This window comes from Camarhynchus parvulus, chromosome 12 (genome assembly GCF_901933205.1).
Source record: "Camarhynchus parvulus chromosome 12, STF_HiC, whole genome shotgun sequence".
Taxonomy (NCBI): domain Eukaryota; kingdom Metazoa; phylum Chordata; class Aves; order Passeriformes; family Thraupidae; genus Camarhynchus; species Camarhynchus parvulus.
Window position 1 is genome coordinate 12,747,751 of NC_044582.1, and position 20,123 is coordinate 12,767,873.

The 20,123-nt window shown below is 40.3% G+C and overlaps 1 protein-coding gene across 1 annotated transcript in view; it reads left to right on the forward strand.

The window, feature by feature from the left end:
• The window catches only part of PTPRG (protein tyrosine phosphatase receptor type G), a 392,464-nt gene that overhangs the window by 189,509 nt on the left and 182,832 nt on the right, over positions 1-20,123 (forward strand). Inside the window, exon 3 of the mRNA XM_030957087.1 lies at positions 19,591-19,770. Within this exon, the coding sequence (XP_030812947.1) occupies positions 19,591-19,770 (180 nt within the window). The remainder of the gene's footprint in view (positions 1-19,590; positions 19,771-20,123) is intronic.

Consider the following 20,123-nt stretch of genomic DNA (forward strand, 5'->3'; position numbering starts at 1 on the left):
TTTGGAATATTCTTCCCTTAAGTTTATCTGGGTGATAGAAAGGGATTAGTAATTATCACAGAATGATCTTCCAGGATTTAAAATTCACAGTTTTGTGCATCAGAGGTTTGGGGTTTTTTCATTGAAGGGATTTCAAAATCTACATCAAAAATATTTTAATGATGTTTAAGGTGTATATATGTATGCCTTTTCATATATGATCTCAGAGGAAATCTCCAACATTTCATTTTTCTTGAAAATTGTTTTTAATAGATAAAAATGTATGTGAGGTTTATAAAACAGAAAAGCCAACTACTTGTGTGGTGTCAGTTCCCAAAAACTGCTCACAGAGATCTTGTTCACATGAGTTTCAGGGTTCCAAAAAACATATTTATGTAATTCTTCTCGGGGTCGGCTGCTTGTTTTCTGCCCCCGAGGTGAGTTGGGTGGTCTAGGGAGCGACTCCAGGCTCTGAAGAATGAGACTGGACTCTTTGTTGTTCGGTTTTCAGGTTGTTTATTAAGTTTTATTTACAAAATTTTCTCTCTGGCAGACAGAGGTCTGACTAGTAAGGCAGCTACGACGCTCTTTGCTTGTTTTTAAGGTTGCGCCGTCTCTTATACTACAAATTACGTATATCATATTTACTTTTACTTTCTAATACTTATTACTCATGTTAGACAGTGCACTTATATTCTAAACTAATCTCTAAGTGCTAACATCACAGCAGAAGATGAAGGCTAAGAAGAAGAAGGAGAAAGGCTGGACACACTCAGTTCTCTCTATTTTGCTTCTTGAACCCCCATACCAAAAAACTCAAAATCTTCTTTTCTAGCTTGTGATAATTTCACTATTATTCTACTTAAACTGTTGTGGCTTGCTGATCTTCATATAAGGTTGGTAATTTGCTCCATGGGTCATAATCAAAACCACAGGTGTCTTGGGCTCTGTGACAGGGTCTCTGAGACCCCTAGCAGGGGTCCTGGTGTCTTGGACAGCCAGAGGTGTGTCTTGGGTCTCGACAATTCTGTGTAGGACAGAGCCCTGGGCCATGCCTGTGAGGTTACTCTGGTTACAGATGCTGCAGAAAAACAAGAGTGCTGCACATCTGGGCTTGGTGCTCCAGCACTTAGAAGACCCTCCCTGATCCCTTGGGCTCAGAATGCTGGAATGGTGCCAATCTCACCTGCTCACACAAAGTGAGGATTTGCAGCAGACCCTCTGTGCTGAAATCTCATTTAAATCTTTTTGTGTGGTGCTTGGGGCTGGATGCACCTTTCACTGCTGGTGAAGGCTTCCCTGGTGAGGGAGTGAGAACAAGAAAACTGGGTCATAGGGGCCTTCCAGGGTCCCTGTTAACATCTGGAATTGGACATGGAAGGAAATTGCAAGCCCATAGAGGCTCTAGAGAACAGCTGGAGCATGTTTCCCATAGTTAAAGGGTTCATTATCTTGAAATACAATCACATTAAATAAAAACTGGCCTAAAATCTTTTATTGTTTCTAACCTTGGCTGTCCTGCCATTATTTGTTTTACAGCCATGATTTATGAGAGAATGAGGTGATATCACCAAATTGGTTGTACTTCATATGGGTGCTGCAGATCCCAGCCAGATGCTGATGATAAATCCAAAGAAATTTTCCTTTTATCTTTTTTAGCATTTGTGAACCTGGGTGGTTGGGGCACTCTGTTAAAGCTTGATGTCCTTGTGACATTGGTGAAGGAAGCTCTTGGCTCTGAGATGAGGCTGCAGTGATTCCCCACAGCCTTGGAAGTCTGCAAGGGAGGACTGACCTGCGCCTGATTGTGCCTTCCAGACTCCAAAGCATGAGGCTGTTTACCACTTGAAGATGTCTTGTGCCATGTGAATCTGGCAAGAAAGCCCTGTTAGCATGGAAACATGGACCCCTTCATCCTGAGCTTTCGTGGGGCTTCTTATGTTGAATTTCAGGATGAAGCCTTTCCTAGCTCAGCACTTTTATTTTATTTGTGTATCAATTAAGAAGCTACCTCTTAAGAGACTCTTTAAATATCCCAATGAAGAAGTACTGACTGCTTATGAGGGTCGAAAATGTTGCAGTCTCTAATGTCACCAACATGTCCTGGAACTCCTACAGGCACTGGGAATCCCTTTAGGGTCTGTGTTGGACAGGCAGCCACAGGAGCAGAGATTCTGTTCTCTGTAAATGTTTGCATGTGTTAACCTGGCAAAGAAAGCTCAGGACATCCAGCTGTAAGGACTGTGTGTTAAAAACTGAATTAATGTATTGTCATACAGATTTCCATTAGAATGGAAAAACAAACAGCCAGATCTCTAATGTCTTTTCTTTACTGTGCACATGGAATAGCAATTATTTTATGAAGATAGTACGTGGTAAATATTTATAAATAAAACAGACAAACAGTGAGACGACAGTGAATAACTAACTATAATATTGGAGTCCTGCTTCAGAATAATGTACAATTGCATTCCTCACTATCATGAAGTTCCTTCTTAATTTCACAGAAAGTTATACAGTTGTCAGTGTTCAGTTCCAGTGGGGTGACAATGGATATGTTCTGGCTAAATTTTTGTTTAATATCAAGGTGGTATTCTTGTTCTAGGCATAAAAGCAAGTAATCTCGAAATACCGATCTTTTTTGGGTATAGTAATTACTGCTTCTTCACCAACTGGAAGAGCAATTAAGCCCCAACTAATGACCAGTTTTCTACACTGTAGCTATTATGCTATATCTTAATAATAGTTATCTCATCAAATAGCTTTCTTCCTTTGGAAAAGAAGTGTCTAAATTCATTACACATTTTACAGCTACTGGTCAGAAGAGCTTAATCCTTTTATCTTTTGAGGCAATTTTAGTTTCTTTCTGTTCTCAGATGCATCTGGTTCTATTTAGATTTTTTACCCTCTTTAATTTGTCTTCTCTGGCCACCTTAGAAAATAAACCTGCTTTACTTGCAGGGCTGGAGTTTGGACTTTCATCTGAAATAATGACTTAATGCCAGGCAAGGGAGATGCCCTGCTCTGAGGGCAGATGCCTGTAAAGTGTGAATTTCATTTTTGCCTTTTAATCTAACCAATTTTGAGAACTGGCTGTTGGTGAGTTGGGGGTTTTTGGCATTCCTTTTTCTAACAATTTAAACTACCATATTTTGAAACATCTAAGCAGTAGCTACCAAAGTAGAAAGGGACCCTGCACTGTGTGGTTTGGTGGGGAGCAGCTTGGAATAAAAAGGGGCCCATAGGGATGAGGCAGCACTGCCAGGTCTGGGAGTTTTATTGTTGCTCTCACAGCATTTGGTGTTTTTCTTTAAACCACAGCAGCTGGAGTCTTCTAATGAGAGGCAAATTCATCAGCTTCCGTGTAAAAAGGCAGCAGTGGTTGTGGGAGACGAGCTTGAATGTCTGTTCCAGTATTGCTGACTGGGGGAAAAAAGGTCACATAAAAAGCCCCCCCAGAATGCTTTGGACATATTTTTGTAAATAAATATAATCTTTCAGAAATTAAATGCATAGTAGGATTAGGAATGCTGTAAACAGAGAGGCAAGTTCTCCATCCCCCCGAGGTGGTCCCTTTCTCTTCCCAGTGTGTTGCTGCTGCCCCTTTGCAGGACCATGGCTCTGTGTGACATATGGGCAGAGAGGAAAAGCCCCTGCAGGGGTAGTTTTAACACACCATATTTTTATTTTTTTTAGGTTGATGTGTTTCTTTGTTTGTTTGTTTTTATTTTAGAAGCAAACACATCTTCTCATATGGGTTGAGAAAAATCAATCCTAATGATTTGTTAAACTACATTGCCAGAATCATAGTCAGGGCTAAATCAAGGTAGAGATACGAGAGAAATTGAAGTAAGTCCTATGGTTACTTTTCCTGTTAAAAATTCTTAACAGTTTAGAGCTGAATTTGTAGAAGCATTATTAAATAAACTCTGGCTGTGGCATGTTTGCTTTAGGACCTTGTTTAGCAAAGCACTTTAGTAAATACATAATGTGAAGCCCATGAATGATATTATATCTGTGCAATGGATAGAACACACAAGTGAGTGCTCAGTGTCCAAGATATGAGGAGCCCTTGAACTGGAACTATTCACACAATTGAAGTTAAACATTTGCTGAAAAGACATTGGATTATTCAGCTATTTAAAGTAAAGCATGTGCTTAAGTACTTTGCTGAATCAGAGCCTATAAAAAGAAATGTTCAGAAAAACATGTGAATGCTGAAAATGGAAACTAATGTCTAGTTAGCTGATATTGTGTGGCTACACAAGTGAGCTAAAGCTGGGTGTGAGACCGCTGTTGGCTGGGTTGGCTCTGTGCATCTCCCATCCAAGCTCCAGGCTGTGAGCTTTACTCAGGAGTGTTTGTGCTGGCTGCCTGGGGTAAGTAAAACAGAAGTCTATTCTAGGGCAATAAATCCACTGCTTAGTTTGCAAGTCATCATACCAGGAGCATTATGCTACATGATATGCGTGCTATAAAATGCAGGGCTTCTCTGAACCACTTAATCGAGGCATAAACTGGAGCTGTGAGGTAAACTCTGGAGGCTGAGTGTGAGTAATGATCAATAAGATGTGTCTCAATAACTCTTAAATTAATAAACTTCTACTACTGATTTACTAGCTTCTCTGTGTTAGTGGAGTTATAAGTGGTTACATCCAGAATTTACTTCGGAATAAGCCCTGCTTGCTTTTTTGCTGCTGTGAGAACCTGAAAAGACCAGTGAGACCAGAAGTAAAAGACAGCTAGTATGAGTCACTGATAGTTAAAAAGAGACGTAAAAGCATTGGTGCAACCACTATTACAGAGTTTAACTATTTGCATGAGCTTCTGTCCCTTAGAAAATCATCTCCTCCCAAAGATGTGCACCTGGGTATGTTTCTGAGAGCAGGGACTTGTACAGGACATCACAACTGAGGAAGAAACAGAGTGCTGTATGTACTTTTAAAGCAGGCATTGAAAAAGGCTTGGAAAAGATACAAATAAATCCTATTTTACCAGAAAAAAGAAATACACCACCACCTTTTTATTGTTAGATAGTATGAAGTTTATAGGTGTCATCTAGAGTGTAGGTGTCACCCCCATTCTGAGATAAATAGCAATCCTTGGATTTTCATTTGCTTATAAAGACAATGGAAGTGGCTCCAAGCCAAGCACTGAAAGGTGTTTGGCCCTTGGACACCTGAGTGGATCCATGTGTATTAGCCCAGCTCCTGGTATTGATGGGTTTGGTTTCTTCTGTTATTTCCCCTGGATTAGATTCTTTTTTTGTATTTGTCAATAAAGTTAGGTACTCTGGAGTACTGCCAGGATCAGTTGCTCAAAGGTAGTGAGACTGAACAAAACAAATCAGGGGAGAGTGAAAAAAGATTGTAATGTGTGTGTGCTTCCAGATTTTCCTCTGAAACCACATACCCTGGAAAGTTTCTAGTTTAAAATGCTGAACAAAATTCATTCTCATGAGACCAAGACTTCAGTCTCTTGAGTCCACCAACTATGGCCTTGATAAAGTCATTAAATCTCTTAAGACATGCTTTATAATCAGGAAGGTTGTGTTTAATTCTATATTTTGGTCCTTGTTCCCAAATACTGCTGCTGTGATTACCTTAAAATACTTTGAATACTTCTAACTTCTTCCAATACATTTGTACTGCAAAGAAATTCCAGTCATGGATTGAAATCTATTTTGTGTTTTACTTTGAGCAAAATAAAACCAGAAAGTCTGTCTGCTCCTCAAAAGGCTCCTCCTGGATTCAGTGTAAGGTCACAGATACCACAGGAATACCAACAAGTGCAACAGTGCATTGCTCAGCACGGTAGGAATTGATCTTGTCCCCACAGTGAGCCAGTCAGTATCTGGATTTTTGTAGATGAAACAAATAACGTTGACCTGAAGGAAGAAAAGAACATTTTTGAATATTTGTGTGTGGTACTTTGGCTGGATTTGTTGATCTTTTTCCCCCACACTTTGCTTTTTAGATACTGAAAGTCCATTGACAAATTCCATCAGAGCTGAAAGAAGGAATCCAGGCTTTTAGAGGATATCTGTGATTCAGAGGAGACAGGATTCCTTTACACATTTCTGATCCAAGAAATATCCTCTAATTAGGGCAGTGGAGGGCTCTGTTTGGGTCTATTCAGTGTTATTATTGAATTCCCAGCCTGGCTGACTTCTCTGAATGATAATTCTGGGCAGTGAGTGACCTTCCCTCTGGAGAAAAGTTATCCTGCACACCTGCCTTTACTGATGAAGACCCTCTGCAGGTGTCTGGATTGAGAAGTGTGCATCTCCATCAAGGGAAGATGCTGTGCCCTGAAGATCACCTGGAGGGCAAACAAGGACAAGACTGGACACCTGCTGGGCTGGTGTAAGATGTAAGCTGCAGATTGAAATTTGGAGAGCAATTAAACATGGCAACAACCTTTAGAAAACAAAACCAAAAATGACTACTCAAGACTTGAGTTCTTCAGTACTCAGTACCTTTCTGAACAAGGTGAAAACTGTTTTTAAGGCTCTCAGAGGTGGCTTTATGAAGTGTAGTGACTCATGCTTGTCATGTCAGTATGTGTTATCCAACTGTTTATTCTGGCATGAAAACCTGTTAGTTTTCACTGATACTGTAAGAGTGGAAAACCAAACAAAACCTGAGATTCCTCCCCCTGGAACAGACCAAGCTTCAGCAATCTTTTGGAAATATTACAAGGCTTTCCTTGATTAAGTGAACTGTTTATAGACCTGGGTAACTATCCAGGATGCCAGAGGTTAAGTGAGATAATTTATTTTTGATGAAAATCCAGAAAAACAAAATCTGGTTTCAATTCTGTGCGTTAACATGCCAGTTAAGCAACTGGAAATACTGTTCAAGGAACATCTAGTTCATAAATGAATAAGGATTTCAGGCCTGGAGTAGAGAATCTGTACAAACTGTGCAGCAAAGGCTGCTCTGTTGGAGTGTGTGGTTTTGCATAACAGGTGAACTGAAAATGATGGGTATGACAGGAGCTATATTTAAATGAGCTGAGTTGAAAGCAGTGCAAGAATAGAGGAAAATGATATACACAAATCACAGTGAATTCTGTCCTCTGCAGATTTCTTTTGTCCCAAGCAAAAATTGCTGTGATGGAACATGAGGAACTAACTTTTGTGACCGAATGAGCCGAAACAACAGTCTGAGATTGGCAAAGGTACATGCCTTGTGGCATGTGAAGAGGAAAGAAACAAATGTCTTCTGCAAAAAACTGAGGAAAAGAACAGTTTCATTTTCCAGAGCTTCAGAAGGAATTTAAAGGATTTTTTTCCTTATGTACAAGAACACTTCAAGATCACAATTTCCAGTGTTTTAGGTCAATACAGTCATTGAATTTCTGAAAGGTCAAAGTTGGAATGAAAACTACTGTGAATGGGTCTTTCCACAACCAAGTTTCTGGGGTTTTGTCAAGTATTTTTGCATATTTTTTGTAGTTTCAGCTACTATTGTCTTAAAGGAAGGACCAGGAGAGTGTAGAGCAAATGATGTTTTGTACACCACTGACTGGACTGCAGCAGTGTGGTGTGAGGATCTCATGCTTCCCAACCTCTGGTACTAGAAAAATACTGTGGTGTGATAAAAATCATCATTTAGGGTAGCTTCAAATCAGAAGAGAGCTCCAGAGGGCTGCAATATCTTTATATTCCCAAGGGAAAGTCCTGGTGTTATCAAACTCAGTGCCAATCTTGTCACATCAGTGACACCAGTCTGCACTGGGGTTAGCCCATCATCCCCACACTGCCTCTGTCCTAAGTCGCCATCTCTTTGTTCCTTAACCTTAAATACAGCAGTAATTTTACTCCAGTTTTACTTCTTGACATTACTGAAATGACTTAAATATTTCAAGTCATGTTCCTCAGTGGACTCATTAGGTGGGGCATACAATAAATTTCATTTTTTTATTTAGGGAGTTTTCACTGCCATTTCTCTAGGCTTAAAAGCACTCATGCTTTAAATAGCAATTTACCTTTTTTTATTTTGCTGTAAAAATTGAAATGCACTGGTTTCCCATACTTCCAGACACTTGTAATCTCAGCTATGCTGCATTGAATTGAATCTCATATTTGCATTGTTTAGTTCCCCACCCCCCATTTTCTTTTATACCATGTGAATCCTGTGTCTGTCCTTGTTACATCAGGCTTCCACAAGAGACAATCAGGTTGATCTCCAAGCTCATTCTTTCAGTGAGCATCTACTGCTTACCAGGTTTCTTTCCCCCCTAAAGAAATTTCCTACGTGTTAAGCAAAAATGGTAAAAATGATAATTTTTTTTTGTTACCTCTCAAGAAGCTCCTGCTGGGATGGGCAGTGTGCTGTCTGTTAGCATTGTAACAGAAAGAGCTGCATTTTTCCTTAAAAGAGCTTTGTTATGAAGTTCATTTGACTGAAAATATTTTGCATGCTTAACTACCTGCTCGTGAATTTTTCTATGCCAAGTAACGTGTCAGGAGCTAGCAGAGCATAGTAAGTTAATTACTTGTGTGCATACTGTGAAGGAAAAGCAAACAGCAAGGCACCGGTGATAGGAAGAATGAGACTTCATTTCAGTCACCAGAGACTGTGTTGTTAATGAATCCACTCAATCAGCAGGGAATTGGTAATGTAGATAAGCCCAGGTATGGCTGTGTACCGATAGGAAGATTAGTCCCTCAACCAAAACATTGTTTTTAGTGAGAGTTTGCTAATATTGAATAGTTTCTCAGAAGCACCGGTGAGATAAAGTAACAGCCTGAATAATTATGGCTGTCTCGAAAAGACATGATGACGCTGATGATCTTCTAATGTGCTCTGCAGACACCATATAAATCCAATATCTTACAGATTTCACAGTGAAGTGATACACTCCAGATTCCATTTTATGGTGTGTGTCACCACGGGCTGCCCAAACGCTGCTGTGACTGCAGAGCACAGGGAGCTGTTCAGAGCTGCTGCTGCCTTCCCCACACTGGACAGGGAGGGCTGTGGGGACACCTGCCTTGCTTCCAAGCATCCTTGGTGGCAGCAAGTGAAGATGCTCCCATGGGAGGCTGTGGGAGCTGCAGGCAGTGAGGTGGAGAAACAGGTGATGCCCTTACATTGCCCTGGGGAAAACTCATCCTGGGAACACCTGCATCCCAAAGCCTGCAAGCTGCGCTCTGGGGTGACTGTCCCTAAATGAACGGTTCATGTGGTGCTGGAGGAAAGAACTTTTATCCCACCTAGGCTATCTTTTGTTATTTTTATTTAACTTAGTGGTTAAATGTGCACCACAGGTACTGTGGAAGTGAATCTCCTGCCGTGCTCACCCTGACTCCACCCATCACAGCAGTTCCTCACTGCCAGCTCTCTGCAGCAGCTGGTTTTCCCCCAGAGCAGCTGCTCAGGTGTTTGTGTGCATTTCCCTGCAAATGGTAGTGCTGACAAAAGGGAAGGGGTCTGGGGCAAGAGGGGGCTGCTGCCAGTGCCCTCCTCCAGCACTGATGGGTCACTACCTAAAACTCATCTGGAGAGAAGGGGTATGAGCAAATAAGATCCACATTAGGAATATTAGGTCCCTTTCATGACTTTGATTTGTTGGGTTTTTTGGCTTTGTTTGTTTTTTGGGTTTTTTTTTTTTTGGGGGTGGGTTTGTTTATTCATTTTATCCTAACTCTGGACTTTCCTAATGGAAAACTAAAGCTGGTTTGGAGCAGTTTAAGCCATGTAGTGTAACATACTGGAAATGACAGATATAGAACAAAAATGAGAGAACCGGTGGTAAATGTTCTCTGTCAGCCACAGAAGCAGTGCCTTCTGATGGAGTACCTCAGGCTGGACACTAGGGCTGCTTATTGTCTTCCTATTCATTCCTCTTAAATTAATGGTAGAAACATAGACTGAATGTTAATAGAAGTCGAGGGCAGGGTTCATGATGTGTCATTAAGTAAAAGCTAGCAATCTCCCAGCAGCTCTCCTGGGAGCTATTTTGCTGGTGCATATTAGTGACAGGGACAGCTGGATTGAGAAGGCTGTTGGAACAGAGATGCCATTAAGAACTTAGTTGGGCAAAAGTTGATTTTCACCTAAAAAAGCAATATCACAGCAAAGGCTGTATTTGTCGAGATTTGATGAGTGACTTTGGGGACTGTAGTGTTTTCTGTGATGTGATTAAAACAATGAGGTCCTAATCTGGTGGCTGTCTCTGGTCAGGTTAGGATCAACAAGGGGTTTTGAAAAGCTGAGGGTGACATGTTTCAACAACAGATAATTTTATCTTCCTGGCTTTATTTTTTAAATTCACCCTCTGCTTAGGACACTTCTGTTTTTTGTAAACCTCAGCCAAAGCAACAAGTGAAAATCATTTTTGTAGTAGGTTTCTTTTGAAAAGATGAGTACTTTCACCAGTGCCTCTGGATAAGCTTTATTGATATCAGCCCTCTCTCCCTTTATTCCCTTTCTATATTGCTCTGTGCTCTCTGTGGGTGTTTTATTAACTTGCATCCTGCAAAAATTCAATAAAAATATACAGTTTTTTCCTGTCTTTCTTCCTCCTTTTCTTTTTTTTTTTCATGCTGGCTTTCAGAGACTGAGCTCTGGGGAGGGCTTCTTTGGTTAGTTACGAGGAACAGATGGGAATCAAGAAAAGGTACTTGCTGTTCCTGTACCCACCCAAATTGGAGGTAATTAAGTTACAGTGATGCATCATTTATGTTAGTAGTTTCTTTGGTGAGATCAAGTCTATTAAGGGTACATGTGAGAAGTAATAGGACTCAAGTCTGTGGTGCTTTGAGAAATAACTGGAACTGGATTTTTTCTAAATGTGTTTGCAGGTACCCTGGCACCAAGATCTGTAGTGGGACAGTTGAGTCTTGCACAGCTTTTTATCTCGATAGCTCTCTTGAAGTTTTGAGCAATCCTTGCAGCTGCTCTGATGAGACAGCTGAACTTCTCCCTTTAGAAAGGAAGGGAGTGAAATGGAGCATATAGCTCCTGGTGGTAGGAAGGAGATGAGAAGCAAGATGGGAATTTTAGATTTCCTGACGTAAATGCCACGGTGTATTACTGTCAGCATCATTCAGCATTCATGTCTGAGCCCCTGGGCCGGTTCAGCAGCATGGGAGCGTTGATGCCTCAGCAGGGTTTCAGTCAAGCCCTCAAACAACCCATGATCTCTGGTTCAAAAACCACAAGCGAGTTCCTGAGCCCATCATGTCTGTCCTTGCACATTTTCTCCTTGCCTCGCTACCCCTGCAGCCTGAGGTGTGTCTCCCACTGTTTCAGCTCAGCAAATGCTCTCAGGGCTGCTCCCCAGTTTCAGCTCCAGATCCTGGGGGACTTTCACCTGCAGTGCGTGGTAAGATCACAGGCACAGAGTGGCAGGCTGGCTGCTTGTCTTCCTGGCTTTTGCCTGCTCTGGGTGTTGGCAATGGTTGCTGTAATTAGCACTGAGCCAAATTCAGGTCCTCTCGCTTCCTTTTCTTTCAACAAAGTCTCGCTGAAGCCCCCAAAGCCTCCATCTGCATCCAGCAACTCTTGGGTGGGAAAGTTTCTCGCCCATTTTCTTCCTCTTGTTTGCTCAGATTTATTTTCTCAGAGCTTTTTTCATGCTGTGCTTTCTCCTTGGAGTAGCACAGATGGAACCATGGTTTACATCAACATTCTATGAGCTTGTGCTTTTTCATATGTTTAATTCTGTGAAATGCCAGATTCATTTCTTGTTTTATCTTTGCTTTCTGCAAGAAATGATGGTTTTTTTCTTTCTCATGGGAAGGTTGATCACCTTTCTGGTATGTTAGAGCCAGCTCTGGAAGATGGCCTTGGAGAAGAAAGCATGAAGCAAGGTGTTACAGAGAAGGGGAGGTTAGCCCGGGGGGATGCATCTGTTCAACTTTGAGATGTTTTATATTGTGTTTGTCTTACATTGTTCAGTTTAAGCTTTTTGAGGCAGTAGCTGTGTGCTGGTGAGGTTTGGAAGAATGGAACCCCTCTTCCTTCAGCTGCATTGGGGCACAGAGCAATATAAATTTCCCTCCTGTCAAGGGCCATCATCATCCAGCTATTACCCTGTAAATGAAAAAAGGATAGTTGAAAAGAGAGACCCTTCTCCAGAGAAATTTGGCCTGGATGTGACCTGTCCAATGCACCCATTACTAAAATCTGTGTCTTCCTCCCAACAACATAAAGTGCTCTCACTCAGCTACTGCATTGATTTGCAATACATCTTCATTCTGTAATTTCCAATAGGATTTATACTTTTCAAAATTACATTTAGGAAAAAATCTATTTTTATGTCTGTCTCTAGTCTTCATAAGGCTTTACTGAACTAGTATAAGAATAGAAGAAAGGTAATTTACGATGCCTTCATATAAATTAATCTCCTGTTTTTTCCTTATATTGTAAGTTATCACCTCGTTTATTATATGCAGCTCAGGGTGAGCAGTTTTAAAAGGCCTCTGATGGTTATGAAATGAATGGTGTGAGATGTCAGATAAATTTATTAAAAATGTAGAAAATGATAAAAAACAGAGGATGTAGATATACATTGTCTCAGTCACTTGCCACCAGCAGGCCCTTTCAATACCACAATTTATCCTCCCACTCAGTGAGTTCTGCATATAATTTTATTGATATTGTTGTGCTCTGTGCTCAGTATAAATAATTTTGAAATATTAGTTGTTAAATTCAACAGGTCATTAGGCAAGTCTATCTAGAGTTTATTGTGTGAGACACCCCTGAAAAAGCCCCAAACTATTTTGCCATCACAGCTAAACTTAGTACCATTTTCACTTTTGTGTGGTGGTAAATTATTCAGCTCACAAATGCTAAAACTTGAAATGTTCATGGAAAAAGCTTGTTTTAGTAATTACACTTACTCCACTTTTTTGTGAGCTTCCTGCAACATTTGTCCTAAGGTCCTGGTGTTTCCTAATGTTGGATATTTATCATACATTTTGCCACTGGCAGGTTGATAGGTACAGTGGGAGCTTCATACAAGATTCAAGGCAGCTTCATACTTTTTTGAGGATAAAAATTGGGATGCAGAAAGTCTGTATATGGGGGGGGATATAAAAAAACCCCACTGCATTTGTGACTGTGTAATAGAGACAGTTCACTAAGGAATATAAAGGTTGAAAACACATTCACAACTTCTCCAAAGGTAAGTGAAGGTTAGGAAGTTTAATTAAAAATCCAGCAATAACTGTAGCATCTGTGGATATGAAAATTTAAGGAGAACATGCATGGCACTCTGTCTTTCAGTTTAAAAGCTGCAGACATTATAGGATAGTTTATATTTAGGAGCATGATTTAAAGCCTTTCTTTGTGATTGCCACATCCTGGCAGTCTGACAGTATCACTGACACGATCAGATTTGAAGATCAGCTTTCCTTCCACAGCCCCATGGCTGGGCAGTGCTGGAGCTCTGGTGGCATTGGTGCTTCTGTGCTGTTGCTGCTGGTGGCTCAAAGGTTACTTAAATCCAGCCCCTTTTTGTTCCATCTTCCTGGATTCTGTGCTTGTTCCAGCAAATACTGGTTAAGATACGCCTTATCGGAGATTGTTGTTGGGGAAAGTTTCTTTCAGATTTTTTGGCTTCTCAGAAAACTGTCCCTGGTTATTTACACCTCTCCCAAGCCTTGCACACCTTCACTGTACTGAGCTTGCAGATTGCTTGGACCTGTTTGTGTCTCAGCAAGCTCTTCAGGATCCTGCCCTTGCTATTCAGTCTCATTTTTCAAGCAGTAATTGGAATTTTCTGCAGGCACGAGTGTCTCATGTTAAACAGAGTGATGACAGAGAATAATAAAATGAAAAGCCCTTTTCCCCCAGGGCAGGAAATCTTTGTTCAAAGCAGCACTGTGAACTCTTAACTACAGGCTCTCCTTCTCCATCCCTTTGATTTTGGTATGCCATCACTTTAGAGCAAGACAGTATAATTTCAGCAACTTTTCCCCCTAATATAATGATTTAACAACGTGGCTGCTTTCTCTGCAATGGGAAGACTTCTGAAAGATGCTACTGATTTTTATCAAGGCTTTCAGGGATTTTTATACCTTTACCTCTGCAGCCTCATGCTAAATCAATCAGCAAGAGATATGTCATTCAAATAATTCTTTTTGGCCTTGTATCTAAGTGCAGCCTTTAGGCTTCATCCTACAGATTTCACTTTATTTCTGCTTCCCATGAGGGGACTGCAGGTGAGAGGAGAGGGTAAAGGGAGGCTGATTTTTCAGCCAGTCTGGATCTGCAGTACTGCCTTGCTTCCTGTCACTATTTACGTGGCTTAAGAACCTTCCTGGACTTACTGATGCAGCTCCTTTTAAATGGCAAACAGTGATGATGAGATCTTCTGGCATCAAGTAACAGTTTCAGGTTTTTGGTTCCAAATAACAGAGAGGAGCCCTGGGACTGAGATTTCCGAAGGATCTTAAAATGCTTCACTTCTGTAGTGAATTTCACTGATATTTGTTTGTTTAAAACAATTTTTGGCTGTTTGAAAATCCAGCCTGCTATTGAAGTTCATTACTTTGTAGCCGAGCAAGGGCACCTCTTCCTTGTTCTTCCTCTGTGTGGAAGAAAGGAACTGATTTTGTTTGCTGATGGTGACATTTCAGTGTTTCTTGAGATTTGGCTCGTGATGGAGCAGTTCAAGTAGGGCAGAGACTTGGAGGCAGAGATTCAGATCTGCAGTGTTGCTCAGCTAAATGCTGGAATGCTTGGGCCAGGTCATAGCTGCCAGTCCCTGAAAGGGAACCATCTCCATTTATCCAGAGCCTGTAAAATTTACAGAGGTTCTTACCTGCTGTGATCCTTGAGGTCTGTAGGCTGCCCCCCAGAGCTGTGCAAGCAAAGGCTGGGACCTCTGTTTTCATTTGAAGAGGAAATACTAATTTGTTCTGTCCATCCCTAATAACTGGTTGGATTTTGTGCTAAGAGAAACATGGAATTTTCTCCCATATTGAGAGGATGGGATAGGATGTCTCCATGAAATGATCAAGCTAATTGCAGAAATGAGGGGATTTGATTGCTTTGCAATCATTATTACCATTTTCATTCAAAAATGAAAAGTAAAGAGGCATTGAGTTTGTCTGAGGTAATTATGTTAAAAAAAGGACTCAAGAACAAATAATAAAAAAATCTCCAAAATTAAAGCCTCTAAAGTAGTTCTTTCCATGTCAGGCCTGAGATTTAAAATCACATTTTTGTAAAAATGTTTAGAAAACAAGTGAAATTAAAAAAAAAGTTTATACTTCTACATCTTTACAAATGAATGAGGAAAATCATATGACTCAAAATTGGCTAATTTTTATTAAACTATATCTGTGTAAAGGTATATGTGTTACAGACCAATTTATATCAGAGTGGCTGATCCATTAATTAAAAGTTATGCAAAATCAAGGAAATGCCAATGTTTTTAATAACAGATGTTTTAAACAAACACCTTCTCTGTGTGAGAAAAACAAATATATTTGATTTTTCTTTAAGTGGAAGTTTTTATACAAGCTTTAATTAGATTTTGGCAGAATACATTACTTTAATGGTTTTTCATTAATGAAGACTGCTCATTTCTTGGTACAGTAAAAAGAAGAAAAAAGTAATCTTGGATTATATTTAAGGAGCAGACAGTGTATTAAAAAACTATTAAAGTTACTGCAGTCATTGACAGAATGATTTTGCATGAGAAAAGAATCTAGGAAGCATCAGGTAATTTCAGACAAGGATGGGTGATAACACCTCTGGCATGAAGTGTGGGTTGAAATGTGTGTGAGACCCCAGGTGCTGCTGAGCTCCCTGACCCCAGCTCTCCTTCCAGCCTTGGGAGCCCTTTGGTCCCTGATTTCAGCAGAGGAGAGTTCGAGTCCACAGAGACCTGGCTGCCACCCCAGCACACCCTGCTCTTGCATTTGGCTGATCTGGGCTGCGTCCAGCCCTCCTGCCCCAGTGGATCTGAGGTGGATCCAGCCCTCCTGCCCCCACTGTTGGACCCAAACCCATGGTTCCATGGCTTCCTTTTCAGTTCCTGCAGATACCAAACACGATCAGTTATCATTCTTTCTGTGCTGCCTCTGCATCAAATATTCGAGCTCTAGGATGAGGCTGCTTGGTGTTTACCTTTGCCTGCAGGTTGTCCCACCATCTCAGTGGAAATGTGTGTTATTTGTTAACACAGGTGTGGGCTCTTAACTTGGCTTCTGAAAACCGAATTATTAATCGGCCCTAAAAGGCCAACTCAAATTCATTTGAAATTTTATTTGATTTAAGTCACCATGCTTACTGTTGGAAAAATGAAATACAAATAGCCATAAGTTCCTGTGTTTCAGATGGGTAAATGTCACACACAGAATTACAGGATTTCTTTTTTTAACTAGGTTTAAGTGAAACAGAGTCTTTATTTAGTGTCATGTTTTTATTTAAAAGCATTTATTTAAAGTTCTAAAAAACAAAGAATTCAATAAAGCAAGACAGGTGTAACTGCAAATGATTAATGATATAATTCTCAGTACTTTATAAAGTGTCTAACGCTGAAGAGATTTATACAGTGCAGAATGGCAATTGTGCTTTGATGGAAGGAATAGGTAATCAATATCTGCAAGCTTGGAAAAAGTGTTCTATTTCCTCCTCTAATGATATAGGGCTTTTTTGCAAAGCAAGGATGTCTGGAGCATGAGACACTTGGAAGAAGAATTAATTTGAAATCTGTAGTGGAAGATCAGTTTTAATTGAAAGTGCACTTGAATGTCCATGGAAAAAAAACAGGCAGTTGGGCCTGGATCCTTCTGATGGCCACCTGGGAATTTGTGAATCACACTGCACTATTCTTGATTACATTTTATAGTTGTTGAGGGCCTTTTTTTTTCCTGGGTAGGAGCTATAATTTATTTAGTTTTGTTTCAAGCTCAGAAGTTTTTCTCTCCCCTCCCAGGCCTGCCTTCCCCTTTCTGTGGTCATTGTTAAAGCTGGAGCAGCCCCAGTTCTGCACGGCTGGGACTGGAGGTGTTGGGGTTGTGGCCCCTATACCTGTCTCAAGCTGCAGCCATTATGGTGCAGGTCACATTGCATGTAGTCATTTACATATCAAAAACCTGTGAAAGAAATTAATGGCAAGCCCGGGCATTTATAAAATCCTGGGCTGATTTTAACTAGCAGGTCTTGAAGCTCTAAATCAGAGCTTAGCCTTATGGCTGTAATTTCTGCTATCAGGACTTGGAGTCACAGCACCAGCACTAAGTTGAGGTTTTGAATTGCTGAGAGAGTTTCATTGCATTAGATTTTTTTTTCTTTAATAATTCAGCGCGAGTATGGAAACATTTTATGCATGGAAACTTACCCTGTCACATGAAGAAAGCAGATACTGCTAGGCTTTATTTTGTTAGATTATAGATGTACAAGCAGGTGAAGCTACTGTGTTTATCAAAAGCGATTTATTGCTATTTAATTAATTCAAGCAAGTTAATTTCAGAAAAAAAAAAGAAGACTTGTTTTTTTAAAATGAAACAAAGCCTTCAAAAGTCTGTGAAACACCACATTTCATCAAGAGTCAGTTCAGGTACCTAAGTCAGTTGAGGTTTTAATTCAGCGTGGTGTTTTGTTTGTTTACCCTTATGGCTTGTTTTATTCATTTTGACAAGGCAGTTTTCACTGCCAGTAGGTTGAGAACTGGCTATACTCTAAATAAATAAATAAATAAATAATTGTGACAAGATGCATGGAAGAAACCCTACAGTCTCTGTTAAAATAAATCTGCCTACTTAAAAAAAAGGAAAAAAATTCCTCATTGACACCAGAATACTTACAAAAGAAAATTGGAGTGCACAGTTCCTTTTGAATGCGCAGCTGAAACCACTGCGATAGCCTCTGTGGGCAGAGTGCTTTTGAAAAGCTCACCCCTTGTTTATAATAAAGCCAGAAAACGAGAGCTGGCGGGTTTGATTATGTGTAGTGCTAGATATTTAAAGCAAATTCCCAAATTTCATGGGGTAGATGCAAGGTTATATGTAAAGTAAATCTGAATTTCCAATTAACTCACTACAGACCAATTACTAAGAGCATCCTGATTGGAGAAAAATAGCTGTGCTTGAGTGGAAGACATTTGGTTTCCACTATGTAGGGGTTTTAATAATTCTGTTCTCCTTGGTTGTGGTACATTGGGAAATAGCTGAAAGCAGCTCTTGCTGACAATATAAGTTGAACCCCGAGATAAACAAAACTGATTTTTGACCTGGGCAGATGATATAAATGATTTTTAAATGATATTGCAATTTTGCCTAATTGTACTTGAAAGTAAAATTTTCTTATTGTCATTTGGGTACCAGACAGCATTTGTGTGTGATGAGTATAGCAAAATCTTGCTATTGATTAAGTGTCCTGCATCAGCTCACAAGAAGAGAGCACTAATGCACTTTGCAACTAGACAGATTAAAACCCAGAGGCCAGAGAAACTGGCCTTCCCAACTGCTGGGTTTGGATGGCACTAATTAAATATACATATGCTGCTCAGATGCAAGGGTAATAAATGCACATTGGTGCCTCATTTCCTGCTGGCTGCCCACTGAACAGACCTGCTGACTGTGTGGTTCAGAGGTGTGATATAGGTGTGACATCAGGACTCTCAGGAGAGCAAAGTTCAGCTCTGGGTTGTAACTTGGTTTTAGCACTTGAGCTTGGGCAAGTTGCTTCCCTTCTCAGCCATCAACTTCCCTGTCTTTACAGGAGAATAATGTAGCTGATTCCTGCTGTAAAGCACTTAAAGAGCTGCGAGCAACAAGTGCTTTACAAGAAATCTATGCTGTCATTTCAGGAGCTTAAACCACTGTTTGCACTCATAGGAAGATAAGCTCTCAGTCTCTGTTAATACAACTTAAAGGTTGGAGAGGCGGGTCATAAGAAAAATTTGAAATTCATTTTAGATCCTCCTAAGAGTGATGCTGAGGGTCCCTGGTGTTCTAGTACATCTTGGGCTGGTATGTGGTGTGGATGACAAGGTCTTTGCCTTGGACCTTTCATTTTTCCATATTATTTTAGTTGAAAACTCATGTAAGAATAGCAACAAAATAAATTTACTGTGAGATTATTGTCCTGTTTACTTCTTCCAGAGTATTTTTTTCCATTGTTGTTTTCTTCAAATTTACTAACATACATATAATTTAATTCTTTCTTTTATTATTTTCTGGCTTCAAAACCTCCAAAAGATCATTAATAAAGATCATATTATCTAAGCATAGTATTGCAAGAACACAAGTTAATGTGTGTCTGTTACATTATTTGTCCATACTGAAAGGATCAACTATACAGTAATATATTAAGGCTGGAGCTTTAGGGAAGTTCCTGGAGCAACGTGGTAATTGATAACATATGCACAGGAGGAGCTTGGGAACTGCAGAAAGTTTTATAGAATAGTTGTTTTTTAAAAAAGGCCATTGTTCATTACTGCCAGAGGCAAAGTTGGAACACAGCACAAAGCCAAAGGATTTCAGTCTCCTCATAAGTTAAAAAGTCTTAACCTCTTTCAAACATGGGAATTGTAACTGTGATGGAGTTACCTGGGGAGCTTAAGTGCTTCATCCTCACACTTAAGGGTTCTCCAGCGCTGTGGAGCCACTGGGTTGGTGACATTGGTGTTTTTTCACAGGTACCTATGGTCCTGAGCACTGGGTGACATCCAGTGAGAAGTGTGGGGGGTCTCACCAGTCCCCCATAGACATCATCGACCACCTGGCCCATGTTGGAGATGAGTATCAAGAGCTGCAGCTGGATGGTTTTGACAATGAGTCTTCAAACAAGACTTGGATGAAAAACACAGGAAAAACAGGTATGTTCTCTTCTGCTTGTCTCCATACCCTGACTGCAGTCAATTAAATATTCAAGCCATGTTCCACCCTCCTCCTTTATCATTGTTTTGTTGTTTGGGTTGTTTGTCTTTTTTTTTTTAATGTAATTTTTCAGTAGGAGCCACCTACCTCTGCCTCTGCATTCTCTGCAGAGCTAGTTCTACAGATTGATTTTAAGGGATTCTTTTAAGGGCTGCTTTTTTTGGTGGTTCTTTTTTTTGTTCTCAGTCTAAACTAATTCTCTTGGTAGTCAGTTATTCCTCAGAATAAAAGGCAATGTAAGAGTTTCAAGGTGTAACCTTGAATTATCAGCTTTGGGAGGCTGTAACACCTA